General features: G+C 47.5%; 1 protein-coding gene across 2 annotated transcripts in view; it reads left to right on the top strand.

The window, feature by feature from the left end:
- Positions 1-3462, top strand: part of SELENBP1 (selenium binding protein 1) — a 45554-nt gene extending 42092 nt beyond the window's left edge. For both annotated transcript variants that reach the window (XM_006113944.4, XM_006113943.4), the window contains exon 12: positions 2172-3462. In XM_006113944.4, coding sequence (XP_006114006.1) covers positions 2172-2334 — 163 coding nt within the window. In that variant the 3' untranslated portion in view covers positions 2335-3462. The remainder of the gene's footprint in view (positions 1-2171) is intronic.
- The last annotated feature ends 10308 nt before the right edge of the window (positions 3463-13770 follow it).

The following is a 13770-nucleotide window of genomic DNA, read 5'->3' on the forward strand; positions in this document are numbered from 1 at the left end:
CTACTAATTAAGGTGTTATTCTTGACAGCCATCATCTCTGCAAGGAGAGTTAGTGAGACAGGAGCCCTCAGGGTGGGTCCACTATATACAATCTTTACCAAGGACAAAGTGACCTTACGACCGTACCCAACATTTTTACCCAAGATCAGCACGGCTTTCCATGTCAACGAGCCCATCGCACTACCAACATTTTTCCCAAGCCTAATGCATCCGCCAGGGATGCGATGCTCCTTACCCTCGACATCTGCAGGGCTCTGGCCTTTTATATAGACAGGACACAGTCATTCTGGAGGTCCCCACATCTGTTCATATCCATCACGACACATTCAAAGGGCACACCAATTTCTGTGCAACGTTATCTCCAAATACATAACATCGTGTATACTGCCGTGCTGTGCCCTCCGCAACAAACCATTGACAGTTCCACTGAATGCATGTTCGACCCATGCCACTGCAACTTCCACGGCTTTCCAAAGCAACGTGGCCCTTAAGGACATGTACCTAGCTGCCACTTGGTCATCAGACCACACTTTTGCCAGACACTATGCCATAATGCCTCAATTGGCAGCAGGTACAGTAGTGGCTACTGTGGTATTATCTTCAGCTGCCAAGAAGTGACTCCAAATCCCACCATCCATGGCTAGTACTGGTTTGTAGTCACCAGGGCTGTATCCAGACTCAGGGGTTTTTTCGAAAAAAGTAGCCTTTTTTCGAAAAAACCTCACCTGCGTCTAGACTGCAGCCGCGTTCTTTCGAAATTAAATCGAAAGAACGCGGCTTTTCTTTCGATGGTGGTAAACCTCAATTTACGAGGAAGAACGCCTTCTTTCGAAAGTTCCTCTTTCGAAAGAAGGCGTTCTTGAATGTAAATAGGGCTTCTTCGAAAGAGAGCATCCAGACTCACTGGATGCTTTCTTTCAAAAAAGCAAGCCGCTTTTTCGAAAGTTCAACGTGCAGTCTAGACGCTCTCTTTGCACCCATGGAGGCATCACCTGAAGAAGAAAAGAAAGCTACTCATCCTGTGCAGTAACGACTTCTTCGAGGCGTGTTCCCCCGTGGGTGCTCCACAACCCTCCCTCCCTCCCCTCTACTCAGCGTCTTAGTCACTTGGGCGGAGAGGAACTGAAGGGGGAGTCGGGCCGGGTGCGCAGTGCATCAAAGCGAGAGCGGCATGAGGTGCTCTTGACGCATGTGCAGCCCGCTGACAACTGCTCAAAAAAGCTCCACTCTGCAGCTCTGGGAAGTCCCATCACCTACAGGGGAGCACTCACGGGGACACACACCTTGAACAGTCATTACTGCACAGGGTGAGTACTTCCTTTTGCTTCCATACATTCAATACTCAAATTGCTCCACATGCTCAATATTGAATTGCTCAGATACCTTTATTTTTATTACACGAAACAGATAGTTTCCCACATGATTACATGAGGGCCTGGTGCAGCTTGCTTCTCACTTGCAGTTAATACATAGCTACACGTCTAGTCATAGTCACCTCTCGTTCATTGGCTGCATTAGGTCAAAGTTTTCAAGGGAGCGGTGTAACTCTCTGAGTGTGACCCCCAGGCCTCTGCTGGGGGTTCAGTGGAGTTCAGAGAACCTGCACTGTAATGACGCTGAAAACTTTGCCTATCACAATGGGCATTACATTTGGGTTAGGGATGTGAAAGTGTAGTTGTGTACATGGTTAACTGATGAGCCTGGGCTCATTAGTTAACCTTCATGGTTCCACGCAGCCCTCCCCGCCCAACACCTCATGAGTAAGAGGAGCAGGAAGCTGGTACTCACCGGGAGCTGGCTTTGAAGCTGGCTCTCCACAAGCATCAGCTCCTGGAGAGCCACCTGCCCCCCACCCTGGCTGCTGCCTCTGATACAGTAGGGGGGTGGAGAAGGAGCCAATATGTGGTTACACTTACACAGTTTTTAGCAGTTACATGTTTACCTAAATAAGCTCATTTTAACCTCCTTGGTCTGGGTCCCTGACTGGAATTCCAGTTCTGAGCACCCCTGCAGTGTGCAAACGTTGAAGCTGGGGGCTCATCTATACACTGTCTAAAGGAACTCTTGTTTAACTAGAAAATCTTGAAGAGAAGAGCAAAATTTAGGAATCTCTTAAACCAGCCCTCTTTTTTTCCCCCCTCCCAACATGTGCTTTCTTGTCCCTTGTTCAGGGAAGGCTCTGTCATGCTGCAGATTGATGTGAACACCGAAAAAGGTGGACTGAAGGTGAACAAACATTTCCTAGTGGATTTTGGGAAAGAACCGAATGGACCCGTACTCGCTCATGAGCTCCGCTACCCCGGTGGAGACTGCAGCTCTGATATCTGGATCTAATTGTGGCATGTAGGTGCTTGTTGGGGTGTGTGGGTGTGTGTGTCTCGCTCTCTCATCTCAATGATCGGTGTATAAAGGCATAGGTGGGTCTGATCAGATGGGGCTTTGTCACTACAGCTGTCTAGATTTTCGTGGGTGCTAAGCCACAGAAGCCCTGTACCTGCTTGCATGCTCCTGGCTGAGACAGCCAAGGGCATGTCTCCAGCCACAGAATATGGTGTCTTGCTTACTTCTCTACCCTCTCCTATGCTTGATGGCCTGTCTATTCACTGATGGCCATAAACATGTAGGAGTCTGACTCCTGGGGGTCATCTGTAAAGAGGGATTCTGGCAGCTGCCTTCATGCCAAAGTCTCCTAAATGATGCTACAGACATTAACATCTTGCTAGACTTCCTAAATGGGAAGAGTTAATGGAGGGGCCAGGGCTATTTGGGGCACGTATATGAACCCTTCTGCCAGGTAGCGCCGGCAGCAGCCAGAGACAGGTTCAATATTTAGGGGTTCCTTTTCATCCATCTCATACAGAACTGGCTTGAGCCCCCACCCAGTAGCCTGGGAAATTCACACACACCTAGGCGCCTCTGAGAGGCAATGCTTTTATAATTAGGCTTGGACTTAAATTCTTCTCCATCCAGTCTCTGGGCCTAATAACAAGGAACCTGTGATCTGCATGTCTAGGGTGGTAGCCAAGACCAAATACAACAGCCCTGTGCCAGCACAAGGCTCCAACCATTCTTTGTAATGACTAGTTTCCTATTTTAATCCCATACAAGAGAGTGGTGGAAACATTGATTTTTCTCTTTCCAGTAAACTTTAATCATTCAAGCTTTAGAGGGTTTTTTTGTACTCAAACATTAAATGGATTAAGGTAAAGTGAAAATGTAAAGCACAATAACTGAATACTGCATGTAGGGACACCCTTATTCCAGCACAGAGAACTTGTTTCTGTTTAATTTCATGCATTTATGATTTAGTCAATGGCCTATTGCACAGCATTGTGTAAACAGGATTGGGTTGTAGTCCAAAAATTGATGTCTGTTTCCTGAAGCTGGTTTGTATTTTCTTTCTTGTGCAGCAACGGAGCACTGAAACTGCTTAAACAAATAATAAAATTGTTTTTTGCACCACTTAAATTTCCATGTCCTAACTTTTAACTCTTCCACATCTTTCAGGGAGCAGAATATGTAAGAGAGTGATTCATTAATTGTGTATCTAAAAATGAAGGAAACCCATGTACCTAAAATCTCTTATGGGGCGGGCCCTACCAAATTCACAGTCCATTTTGGTTCATTTTGTTAAAAATTGCAAATTTCAGCAATTTAAATTTGAAATTTTCTCATGTTGTTGTAATTGTAGGGGTCTTTACTGAAAAAGAAGTTGGAGGAAGGGTTGCAAGGTTTTGCTGGGGGATTGCAGTACTGCTGCCCATAGTTCTATGCTGGGCAGCTGGAGGGCAGTAACTACTGCCTGGGAAGTCCACTCTGAACATAGAACTACTGCAAGCAGCGGTGCAAAAATAAGGACGGCCTGGCATGGTATTGCCACTGCATCTGTTCTGCTTCTGAGTGTCCAGAGAATAGCGACTACTCTGCACCCGCCCAGCTCTAGAAGCAGCGTGGAAGTAGGGGTGGCAGGACCGTGACCTCAACCCCCTCACATAACCTTGTAATCCCTCCTGCAACTCCCTTTTGGGTCAGGACCACCAACCTGCAAAACACTGGTCTCCCCCAGTGAAATCTGTATAGCATAGAGCAAAAGCACTCAAAAGACCAGATTTCACAGGGGAAGACCAGACTTCATGGTCCATGATAATTTTTCATGGCCATGAACTTGGCACGCACATGTTTTTTTAATTCCAGAAACCAGCTGGTATAAACCCGAGGGCTGTGTCTACACTGGGCCACTTATTCCGGAAAAGCAGCCACTTTTCTGGAATAACTTGAAAGCAGTCTACACTGGCCGCTTGCTTTTCCGGAAAAGCAATGACGATCTACTGTAAAATTGTCAGTGCTTTTCCGGAAAAACTATGTTGCTCCCGTTCGGGCAAAAGTCCTTTTCCGGAAAAACTATTCCAGAAAAGGGCCAGTGTAGACAGCACAGTAGTCTTTTCTAGAAAAAAGCCCCGATTGCAAAAATGACGATCGGGGCTTTTTTCCAGAAAAGCACGTCTACATTGGCCACAGACGCTTTTCCGGAAAAAGTGCTTTAAGCATTTCCGGAAAAGGGTGCCAGTGTAGACGTAGCCTTCCTGTTCCCAAAGACCAAAATATATTTATGTTACTGCTGCCAAAATCACTAGAACAGAGCCCGCTCTCCATTTATCTAGTAACTCTATCCTCAGTTCCTGATCAGTAAAATTGAGATAATGGCACTGTGGCTTACCACTGTGAGGCTACGTCTATACTATAAGGTTTTTGTGCAAAACCAGCCGTTTTTGCGCAAAAACCCGGGGAGTGTCCACACTTCAAGCGGGTTTTTGCACAAGAAAATCTACATCAATTGACAGCAGTTCTGCAGAAAAGGACCTGCAGATTACAGTGGATGAGAAGCTGGATATGAGTCAGCAGGGTGCCCTTGTAGCCAAGAAATCTAATGGCATATTAGGTTGCATTAGGAGGAGCATTGCCAGCAGACCCAGAGAAGTGATTATTCCCCTTTATTCTGCTCTAGTGAAGCCACATCTGGAGTAATGTGTCCAGTTCTGGGCCCCCCACTATAGAAAAGATATGGATGCATTGGAGAGGGTCCAGCGGAGGGTGACCAAAATGATTAGGGGGCTGGAGCACATGACCTATGAGGAGAGACTAGGGATTTGGGTTTGTTTAGTCTGCAGAAGAGAAGGGGGGGGGGGATTAGATAGCGGCCTTCAACTTCCTGAAGGGAGGTTCCAAAGAGGATGGAGGGAGGCTGTTCACAGTAGTGACAGATGGCAGAACAAGGAGAAATGGTCTCAAGTTACAGTGGGGGAGGTCTAGGTTGGATGTTAGGAAAAACTATTTCCCTAGGAGGGTGGGGAAGCACTGGGATGGGTTCCCTAGGGAGGGGGTGGAATCTCCATCCCTAGAGGTTTTTAAGTCTCGGCTTGACAAAGCCCTGGCTGGGTTGATTTAGTTGGGATTGGTCCTGCCTTGGGCAAGGGGCTGGACTTGATGACCTCCTGAAGTCTCTTCCAGCTCTCTGATTCTATGACAGAACAGAGGGCTTTTTCTGGTGTAGGTATACCTCCTACGAGGCATAACTCCTTTTTGCGCTATAGGTCTTGCGCAAAAAGGCATGTGTGGATGCTCCACAGGGGTTTCTAGCACAAACAGAGCCTAACCAAAAAAGCACACGTGCTCTGTTGGCCATTCTGTGAATGGCCTTTGGAGCTTTCTTGTGCCAGAACATCCATGCAGTGCGGACGCTCTCTTGCACAAAAGCACATCACAAAAGCGATGCACTTTGACGTGTGGATGCACTTTTCCACAAGAAGTTTTTGTGCAAGAACTCTTCGGCAAAAGACTTCTTGCACAAAAACCCTGCAGTGTAGACATAGCCTGAGTGTAAGGCCATGTCCACACTCAGGGTTTTTTTCGGGAAAAGTAGCCTTTTCCCGAAAAAACTTCCCCTGCGTCCAGACTCAAGCCGCATTCTTTCGAAATTATTTCAAAAGAACGCGGCTTTTCTTTCGATGGCGGTAAACCTCGTTTCACGAGGAAGAACGCCTTCCTTCGAAAGTTCCTCTTTCGAAGGAAGGCATTCTTCAATGTAAAGAGGCCGTCTTCAAAAGAGAGCATCCAGACTCGCTGGGTGCTCTCTTTCGAAAAAGCGGATTTCTCTATCGAAAGATCCGCCTGCAGTCTAGACGCGATCTTTTGAAAGAAGCCTGCAGTCTAGACATAGCCTAAGGGACCAGAGCAACAGCAGTCTTGCCTAGCAGTCACAGCTGGGCTGAAATCTGCCCATTAGGGACAGGAGTGGGCAGGCTGGAGTTGGAGGACTCTGCAAGGCCAGGTCCCATAAATGAGAGTCAAACTAAGGGGCTGGGACTGGAGATCAGTTGTACCAGGTTAGAATTGAGAGATAGGAATCGGGGTGGAAGTCAGGCTGGAGCAGACCAGGGGATGAAAGCTTCAGAGTGGTAGCAGAGTTAGTCTATAAGGGTATGTCTTCACTACAAAGTTAATTCAAACTAACAGACGTTAGTTCGAATTAACTTTGATAGGTGCTACACATACAAACCGCTAGTTCGAACTTAATTCGAACTAGCGGAGCGCTTAATTTGAACTAGGTAAACCTCATTCCACGAGGACTAACACCTAGTTCGAATTAACTAGTTCAAATTAAGGGGTGTGTAGCCACTTAATTCGAACTAGTGGGAGGCTAGCCCTCCCCAGCTTTCCCTGGTGGCCACTCTGGGCACCACCAGGGAAACTCTTCTGCCCCCCTCCCGGCCCCGGAGCCCTTAAAGGGGCACGGGCTGGCTACGGTGCCCGTGCCAGGTGCAAGCCTGCCAGCACCCAGCCAGCAGACCCTGCACCTGGCACGGCTCGAGCCAGCCACCCGATGCCCCCCAGCCCTCCCCCTCTTCCCGGGACCAGGCTGGTGGCTCCCGGGAGCCTGCCCGGGTCCGCAAGAGACGGGTGCCCACCTGGTCTAGTGCAGACATCTTGGACCTCATCCACGACCTCCGCACTAGGCACAGGAAAGTGGCCATCTAGGGCAGGATAGCTGCCAGCCTGGCCACCCAGGAGCAGGTTTGCATGAAAAACAAGGTGGTCCACTGAGACCCCCGACCCTGAGCTTAGAATGGCCGTACTGGGTCAGACCAAAGGTCCATCTAGCCCAGTAGCCTGTCTGTCAACAGCGGCCAACACTAGGTACCCTGGAGAGGATGGACCGAAGACAATGACCAAGCCATTTGTCTCGTGCCATCCATCTCCAGCCTTCCACAAACAGAGGCCAGGGACACCATTTCTACCCCCTGGCTAATACCTCTCCATGGACCCAACCTCCATGACTTTACCTCACTTCTCTTTAAACTCTGTTCTAGTTCTAGCCTTCACAGCCTCCTCTGGCAAGGAGTTCCACAGGTTGACTATTTGCTTTGTGAAGAAGAACTTTCTGTTGTTAGTTTGAAGCCTGCTACCCATTCATTTCATTTGGTGTCCTCTAGTTCTTCTATTATGGGAACTAATGAAGAACTTTTCTTTATGCACCCTCTCCACACCACTCATGTTTTTATAGACCTCTATCATATCCCCCCTTCGTCTCTTCTTTTCTAAGCTGAAAAGTCCGTCTCTTTAGCCTCTCTTCATATGGGACCTGTTCCAAACCCCTCATCATTTTAGTTGCCCTCCCCTCTCCCAGCCTCTCTCTTCCCCTCTCGCACCTCCTTTTCCCAGTCTCCCCGAGTTTTGTTCAATACAGAGAGTTTCTATTTTTGAACACACGTGTCCTTTATTTTGTACATCAGGAAGGGGGGCTAGGGGAGGGGTAAGTGGAAGGAGGTGAGGGAGGAATGGGGTATGAGCCCCCGATGGGGAGGACTGGGCTGGCTCTGCAGGTTCCTCGGGGTAGAAGCTCTCCTGAAGCCCCTTGATTGACCCCCCCCTCCGGATGGCAGCCTGGCAAGTGCAGCCGGGCTGATGGCCGAGTGCTGTGATGTGCCAAGTGTGGGCACTCAGGGCACTCCAAGCCAGGACTGCTTTGCAAGCGGGGAACCCCTGAGAACTGTCTGTCCGGGGTGGGGGTCGGGACCCTTTAAGCACAGCCCTCGGCTAGCCTGAGGCAGCAGCTCCACGCTCTAAGTCCTAATCTGATGCCCTGCCGGCACTGCTTCCGGCCAGCCTTAACCTCAGTTCAGGGTCCACTCAGTGTGGACATGTAGTTCGAATTAGCAAAACGCTAATTCGAACTAGTTTTTAAGTCTAGCTGCGCTAATTCGAATTAGCTCAGTTCGAATTAACTAATTCGAACTAAGTTAGTTCGAATTAGTGCTGTAGTGTAGACAGACCCTAACTGGGAAAACTTGAAAAACAATGAATAGTCTAACAGCACCTTAAAGACTACCAAACATGTCATGAGCTTTCGTGGGCACAGCCCACTTCTTCAGATGAATGGAGTTTAAAAGTCCAGATCCAAAAATAACCCAGAGGCACTGACAAGGGAAAGTGAAGTCTGCTCTACCGCAAAGGGAGGTGCAGCAGAGTGATCTTCCCCTCCACATTCTGAATGGACATAAAAACATAAGAACGGCCATACTGGGTCAGACCAAAGGTCCATCTAGCCCAGTATCCTATCTACTGACAGTGGCCAGCACCAGGTGCCCCAGAGAGGGTGGACCGAAGACAATGATCAAGCAATTTGTCTCCTGCCATCCCTCTCCAGCCTCTGACAAACAGAGGCCAAGGACACCATTTTATCCCCTGGCTAATAGCCTTTTATGGACCTAACCTCCATGAAATTATCTAGCTTCTCTTTAAACTCTATTATAGTCCTAGCCTTCACAGGCTCCTCTGGCAAGGAGTTCCACAGGTTGACTACACGCTGTGTGAAGAAGAACTTTCTTTTATTAGTTTTAAACCTGCTCCCCATTAATTTCATTTGGTGTCCTTTAGTTCTTCTATTTAGGGAACTAATAAATAACTTTTCTTTATTGGCCCTCTCCACACCACTCATGATTTTATATACCTCTATCATATCCCCCCTCAGTCTCCTCTTTTCTAAACTGAAAAGTCCCAGTCGCTTTAACCTCTCCTCATATGGGACCCGTTCCAAACCCCTCATCATTTTAGTTGCCCTTTTCTGAACCCTTTCCAAGGCCAAAATATCTTTTTTGAGGTGAGGAGACCACATCTGTACACAGTATTCAAGATGTGGGCATACCATAGTCTTATACAGGGGCAGTAAGATATTCTGGGTCTTATTTTCTATCCCTTTCCTAATAAAGGGGGGCAGGATGGCTTTCACCCAGGCCACGAAGAAGAGGGCACCCTCTGAAATGCAGGATGATGCGGGTCTGCTCAGGAACTTCAGTGAGGGGTCTGACAAGGAAAGTCCACATCTGAGAGATGTGGTGCAGAAAGAATTGGCAACATTTAGGTGAGTCCTTTCTGGATGTGAGGAACTACAGCGAAGATAGAACGTCTGAGCGAGAGGGTGGGCTGGCGCTAAGCGCTCTCTTTTGGCAATGCTGAGCTTAACCTGGCTGCTGGGTGGCCACCAGGAGCAGTGGGAGAAAGGGCAGGGCTTTCATTTGGATAGAACAAGTACGACGCATCCCTGGGGAGCCAGGGTGTGGGGCATTTAGTTGCTTCCCTGACTCCACCAGCCTCTGGCAACGCAAGCCCTGCCTCCCACGTGTGCTCCCCGTCCCACCTCGCTTTGCTCTTCTAACAATAGGCCCACGCCAACCCCAGACTAACACGGCTACATTTCTATCACTAGCCAACACCTGGGTCCTCTCACAGAACTCTCAGGGCTTCTGCTCCAAGGAAACGGCACATACCCACTGATTGGATTCACTCCGCGTAACACACAGCACTCGTATGTATTTATAGTGAAAACAAGAATGCATTTATTAACAAAGAACAGATTCAAGTGACAGAAAGTAAGACTTTTGGAAACAAATCATAACATGCTTTTCAAGAGAGCCTAAATTTAACTAACAAGGCATTCCCCTATCCACTACTACAGTGTAGCTTATCTCAAGCCCCTGCCACAGTGTTGTACTTTTAAAAAGTTGTACTTAAAGTTTGTTCTTATGTTGTTCTGATTTACTGCATGGGATCTTTTCAGGGGGAAAAAGCAAAACGCCACACTTATTGGTAATACACATATAGCAATCAACACTTATCATATGCATATGATATATCACATTCATGCACTCACACAAGCACACTCTGTCTTGTCATAGTTACCAATAGGTGCTCCCCTTAACTGCACTGGCCAGGTGAATTAGGTGGGGGAGGAGTGGAGCTGGGCTTCTGCAGATCTGGATTGATGCTCCCATGTTGACAAGATGAAACCCAAGGTCTTCCTGCAAGATACCTTTGATTTATAGTAGCTCCCTTCTCATGCAAATCTATCATCTTATTCAGGGATACTAGATGGTACTGGGTCCTGCCGTGAGGGCAGGGGACTGGACTCGATGACCTCTCAAGGTCCCTTCCAGTTCTAGTGTTCTATGATTCTATATGCAAAATCAAAGAGACTTTAACAACAGATTACAGAAGGAAACTTCAGAAGTTACTTTCAAGCTTAAATTTGAAACTTTAGGAATGGGCCTTAACAAATATGCTAATTACTTTAACCATTACAAAGATAGCTTCCCCACTTATCACCCCTGATTAGCCATTCATTGATGCATAAATAGCTATTCCCTCCCTCCCTCTCCCTCATCCCACCTTCTGTACTAAATCTGATTTGTCAGTTTAATTATGTGTTCACTTTTTACATTGTATTCCTTTGGTATATATGGTCATGCCAATTCTCTTCCAGAATATGATCTGAGGAAGTGGGTCTGGCCCACAAAAGCTCATCACCTAATAAACCATCTTGTTAGTCTTTAAAGTGCTACATAGTTTTTCCTTTTGTTTTATGCAAAATCTGTGAGAGTCATCATAGCGCTGGAAGAGACCTCAGGCAGTCATCAAGTCCAGCCCCCTGCAGGGAAAGAAAGACTCCCTGGATATATCAAGGGGGAAGAGAGAGAGAGAGAGAGACACACACACACACACACACACACACACACACACACAGAAGACTCCTGAGGAAAAACCCCGTCACCTGACCAGGGACTCAAACCATGGGCTCACACATTAAGAGTCTGAGGCTCTACCAACTGAGCTAGGCAGGCTTAGTTAGTCCTCTGCCATTATCGAGGTATTCCTATACAGTTAGTCGTCTGTGGTGCTGTCTTCTAGGTATTGTCTCAATGCTGCTACATTTACCTTCAAAGAGGGAGCTTCCAAAAGCAGGCACTTGCTGCTGACTCCCAAGGCATCCATATGTCCACTCTTCTTTCAATGGGCCTGCTTAACAGGTCTCATTGTTCTTGGATCTGGCTTCCATCCCTGCAACTGCCCTAAGGTGCTTGCCTTTCTCCTTATCCATTCACACCTCATTCACTCAACAGGGGCTCTCTTTTTACCTTACTCATTCTTAGGGAGTATTCTACCAAGACTTAATACAAAAGACATAATACAAAGTTTCTGTGTTCTATATGAAAAGGCACAAAGTTTCTATATAAAAGGACTCGATACAAGGTTAAAAACTTCAATGAGAAAATGATTAATACAGAGATGTATGATTTAATACAGAGATGTATCTACAACAATGGCCACTCCTCATTGGCCAGGGGGTGGATCTGCTGCATTCTTCTGCCCTGGCAGCCTCCCTGCAGTCCTAGTACCCTCAGGCCCTGCAGCCTGGGAGTGGGATCAGGCCAGAGTTTCCCACCACTGCTCTGCCTCAAGAAGCCTCCAGCTTCCCTGGCAGCCAATTCCCTCCTGCTCCATTGCTGGAGCAAGAGTTTCCTTTCCTCCACTCCAGGAGCATTTATTTATGCAGCACCAGCTAGGCCCTGATTGGCTGTATCTGCCTCAACTTCTGGCTCCACCATCTCAGCCCTCTTCCAGGGTTGGGTTTTAGCCCTAAAAGGGCCATTGTGGGCCAGACACCCCATCTCACCTTCTCATAAGATTAACTCGGTTGGCTGCTTGGCCTGAGAGATGGGAGGATACTTGGGACACAGTGTTCCCTGTAAGCTGAGTGCTTGGACAGCCACCCAGGAGAGATTCAGATGCGGCCCAGCTTCTTATCAGAGCACCCACAGCCAGCAGCCTGTGTTTCTAGTGATGGTGCACATCTGTGCCAGGGTGCGCACAAAAATTATTCTGCACATGGAAAAATTAGAGAGAACAGTGCTTGGGAGTTTCCCTGTACTGAAGCTTTAGTTCATTCTTACTCTTAACTAGGATGGTCCCCACTATACCTGCTTTTTCCTGTAGCCCCCTCTATCTACTGAGTATCACTTTGCTCAGACTGTACATGTGGGACCCATGTGCACCATTCAGTACTCAATGTGCATGTGACCGCCAGAATGAGGTAAGCGCCTCTTCTACCGCTGCCTGACAGAAGTGTGTGATTCACCTTTTGGTGACCTGCCTTATTCACAGACCTGTAGAACAGAATTGTTAATATATAGACATCACTATGTCCCTGCTAAATTAGCAGTACTACAAAAATTGCAGCTCCTGCAACATTAGGCTTTCACTGCCATTTTGATTGTAATTAGCTTACTCTGCACACCAAAGGCTTGCATACATTTTGAGATTTGCAATGCACACGTCCCCCCATTAGTATAACAGAACCTCACGTATGTGAGTTCATAGCAGCTGGGGGCTCAGGCTGACAACCCTGTGCATGACGGGGTGCAAGCTGTCAGCCATGGGCAGCCAGTGACCCAGACACTGAGAGATGCTAGCTCCCGAACTCTGGCTCCTCCCCTTCTGCCTAAGGCCCTACCCCCTCCTACTCTGTTTCTCTCCCACACACAGGGGAGCCATCCTAGCTCCTGGATCCAGCAGTGAGTGGATGATCATTAAAAAAGCTGTCATATGGGTGGAAATAGGGTAAGTATTACATAAGAACGGCCATACTGGGTCAGACCAAAGGTCCATCCAGCCCAGTATCCTGTCTGCCGACAGTGGCCAATGCCAGATGCCCCAAGGGGCGTGAATCGAACAGGTAATGATCAAGCGATCTCTCTCCTGCCATCCATCTCCACCCTCTGACAAACAGAGAGAGACATCATTCCATACCCATCCTGGCTAATAGCCATTTATGGACTTAACCTCCATTAATTTATCTAGTTCTCTTTTAAACCCTGTTATAGTCCTACCCTTCACAACCTCCTCAGGCAAGGAGTTCCACAGATTGACAATGCACTGTGTGAAGAACTTCCTTTTATTTGTTTTAAACCTGCTGTCCGTTAGTTTCATTTGGTGACCCCTAATTCTTATATTATGGGAACAAGTAAATAACTTTTCCTTATCAATATCAGCAGAACTGACTTAAATGGGGCCTGCGTGTTGTGTAGTCTTGCCTTACTCTTTGTATTCATGCCCATCAGTGTGAAAGAAGCTATTTGCATATATTTACATATATTTGCATGTATATGCAACCAAACTTAAGTTGCGGCCCTCGGCATGTGCTGTGAGTATCATTGTGACCCCCGGGGCTTCCAAAGCTAAATAGCCTCGCTCTGAGGGATCTGATGAAGTCATTGTGACATGAATCTCCCCATTCCAGTAATTTTGCATCTGAACACTACACATATCGGGAGCTATGTCTACAATCCTGGCTTCTTGTGCAAGAACTACCGTTCTTGCGCAAGAATCCACAGAGCGTCCACACTGCCCGCCCGCTCTTGCGCAAGAAAATTTACAGTA

The sequence above is a fragment of the Pelodiscus sinensis genome, chromosome 24 (genome assembly GCF_049634645.1).
Source record: "Pelodiscus sinensis isolate JC-2024 chromosome 24, ASM4963464v1, whole genome shotgun sequence".
NCBI classification, from domain to species: Eukaryota; Metazoa; Chordata; order Testudines; family Trionychidae; genus Pelodiscus; species Pelodiscus sinensis.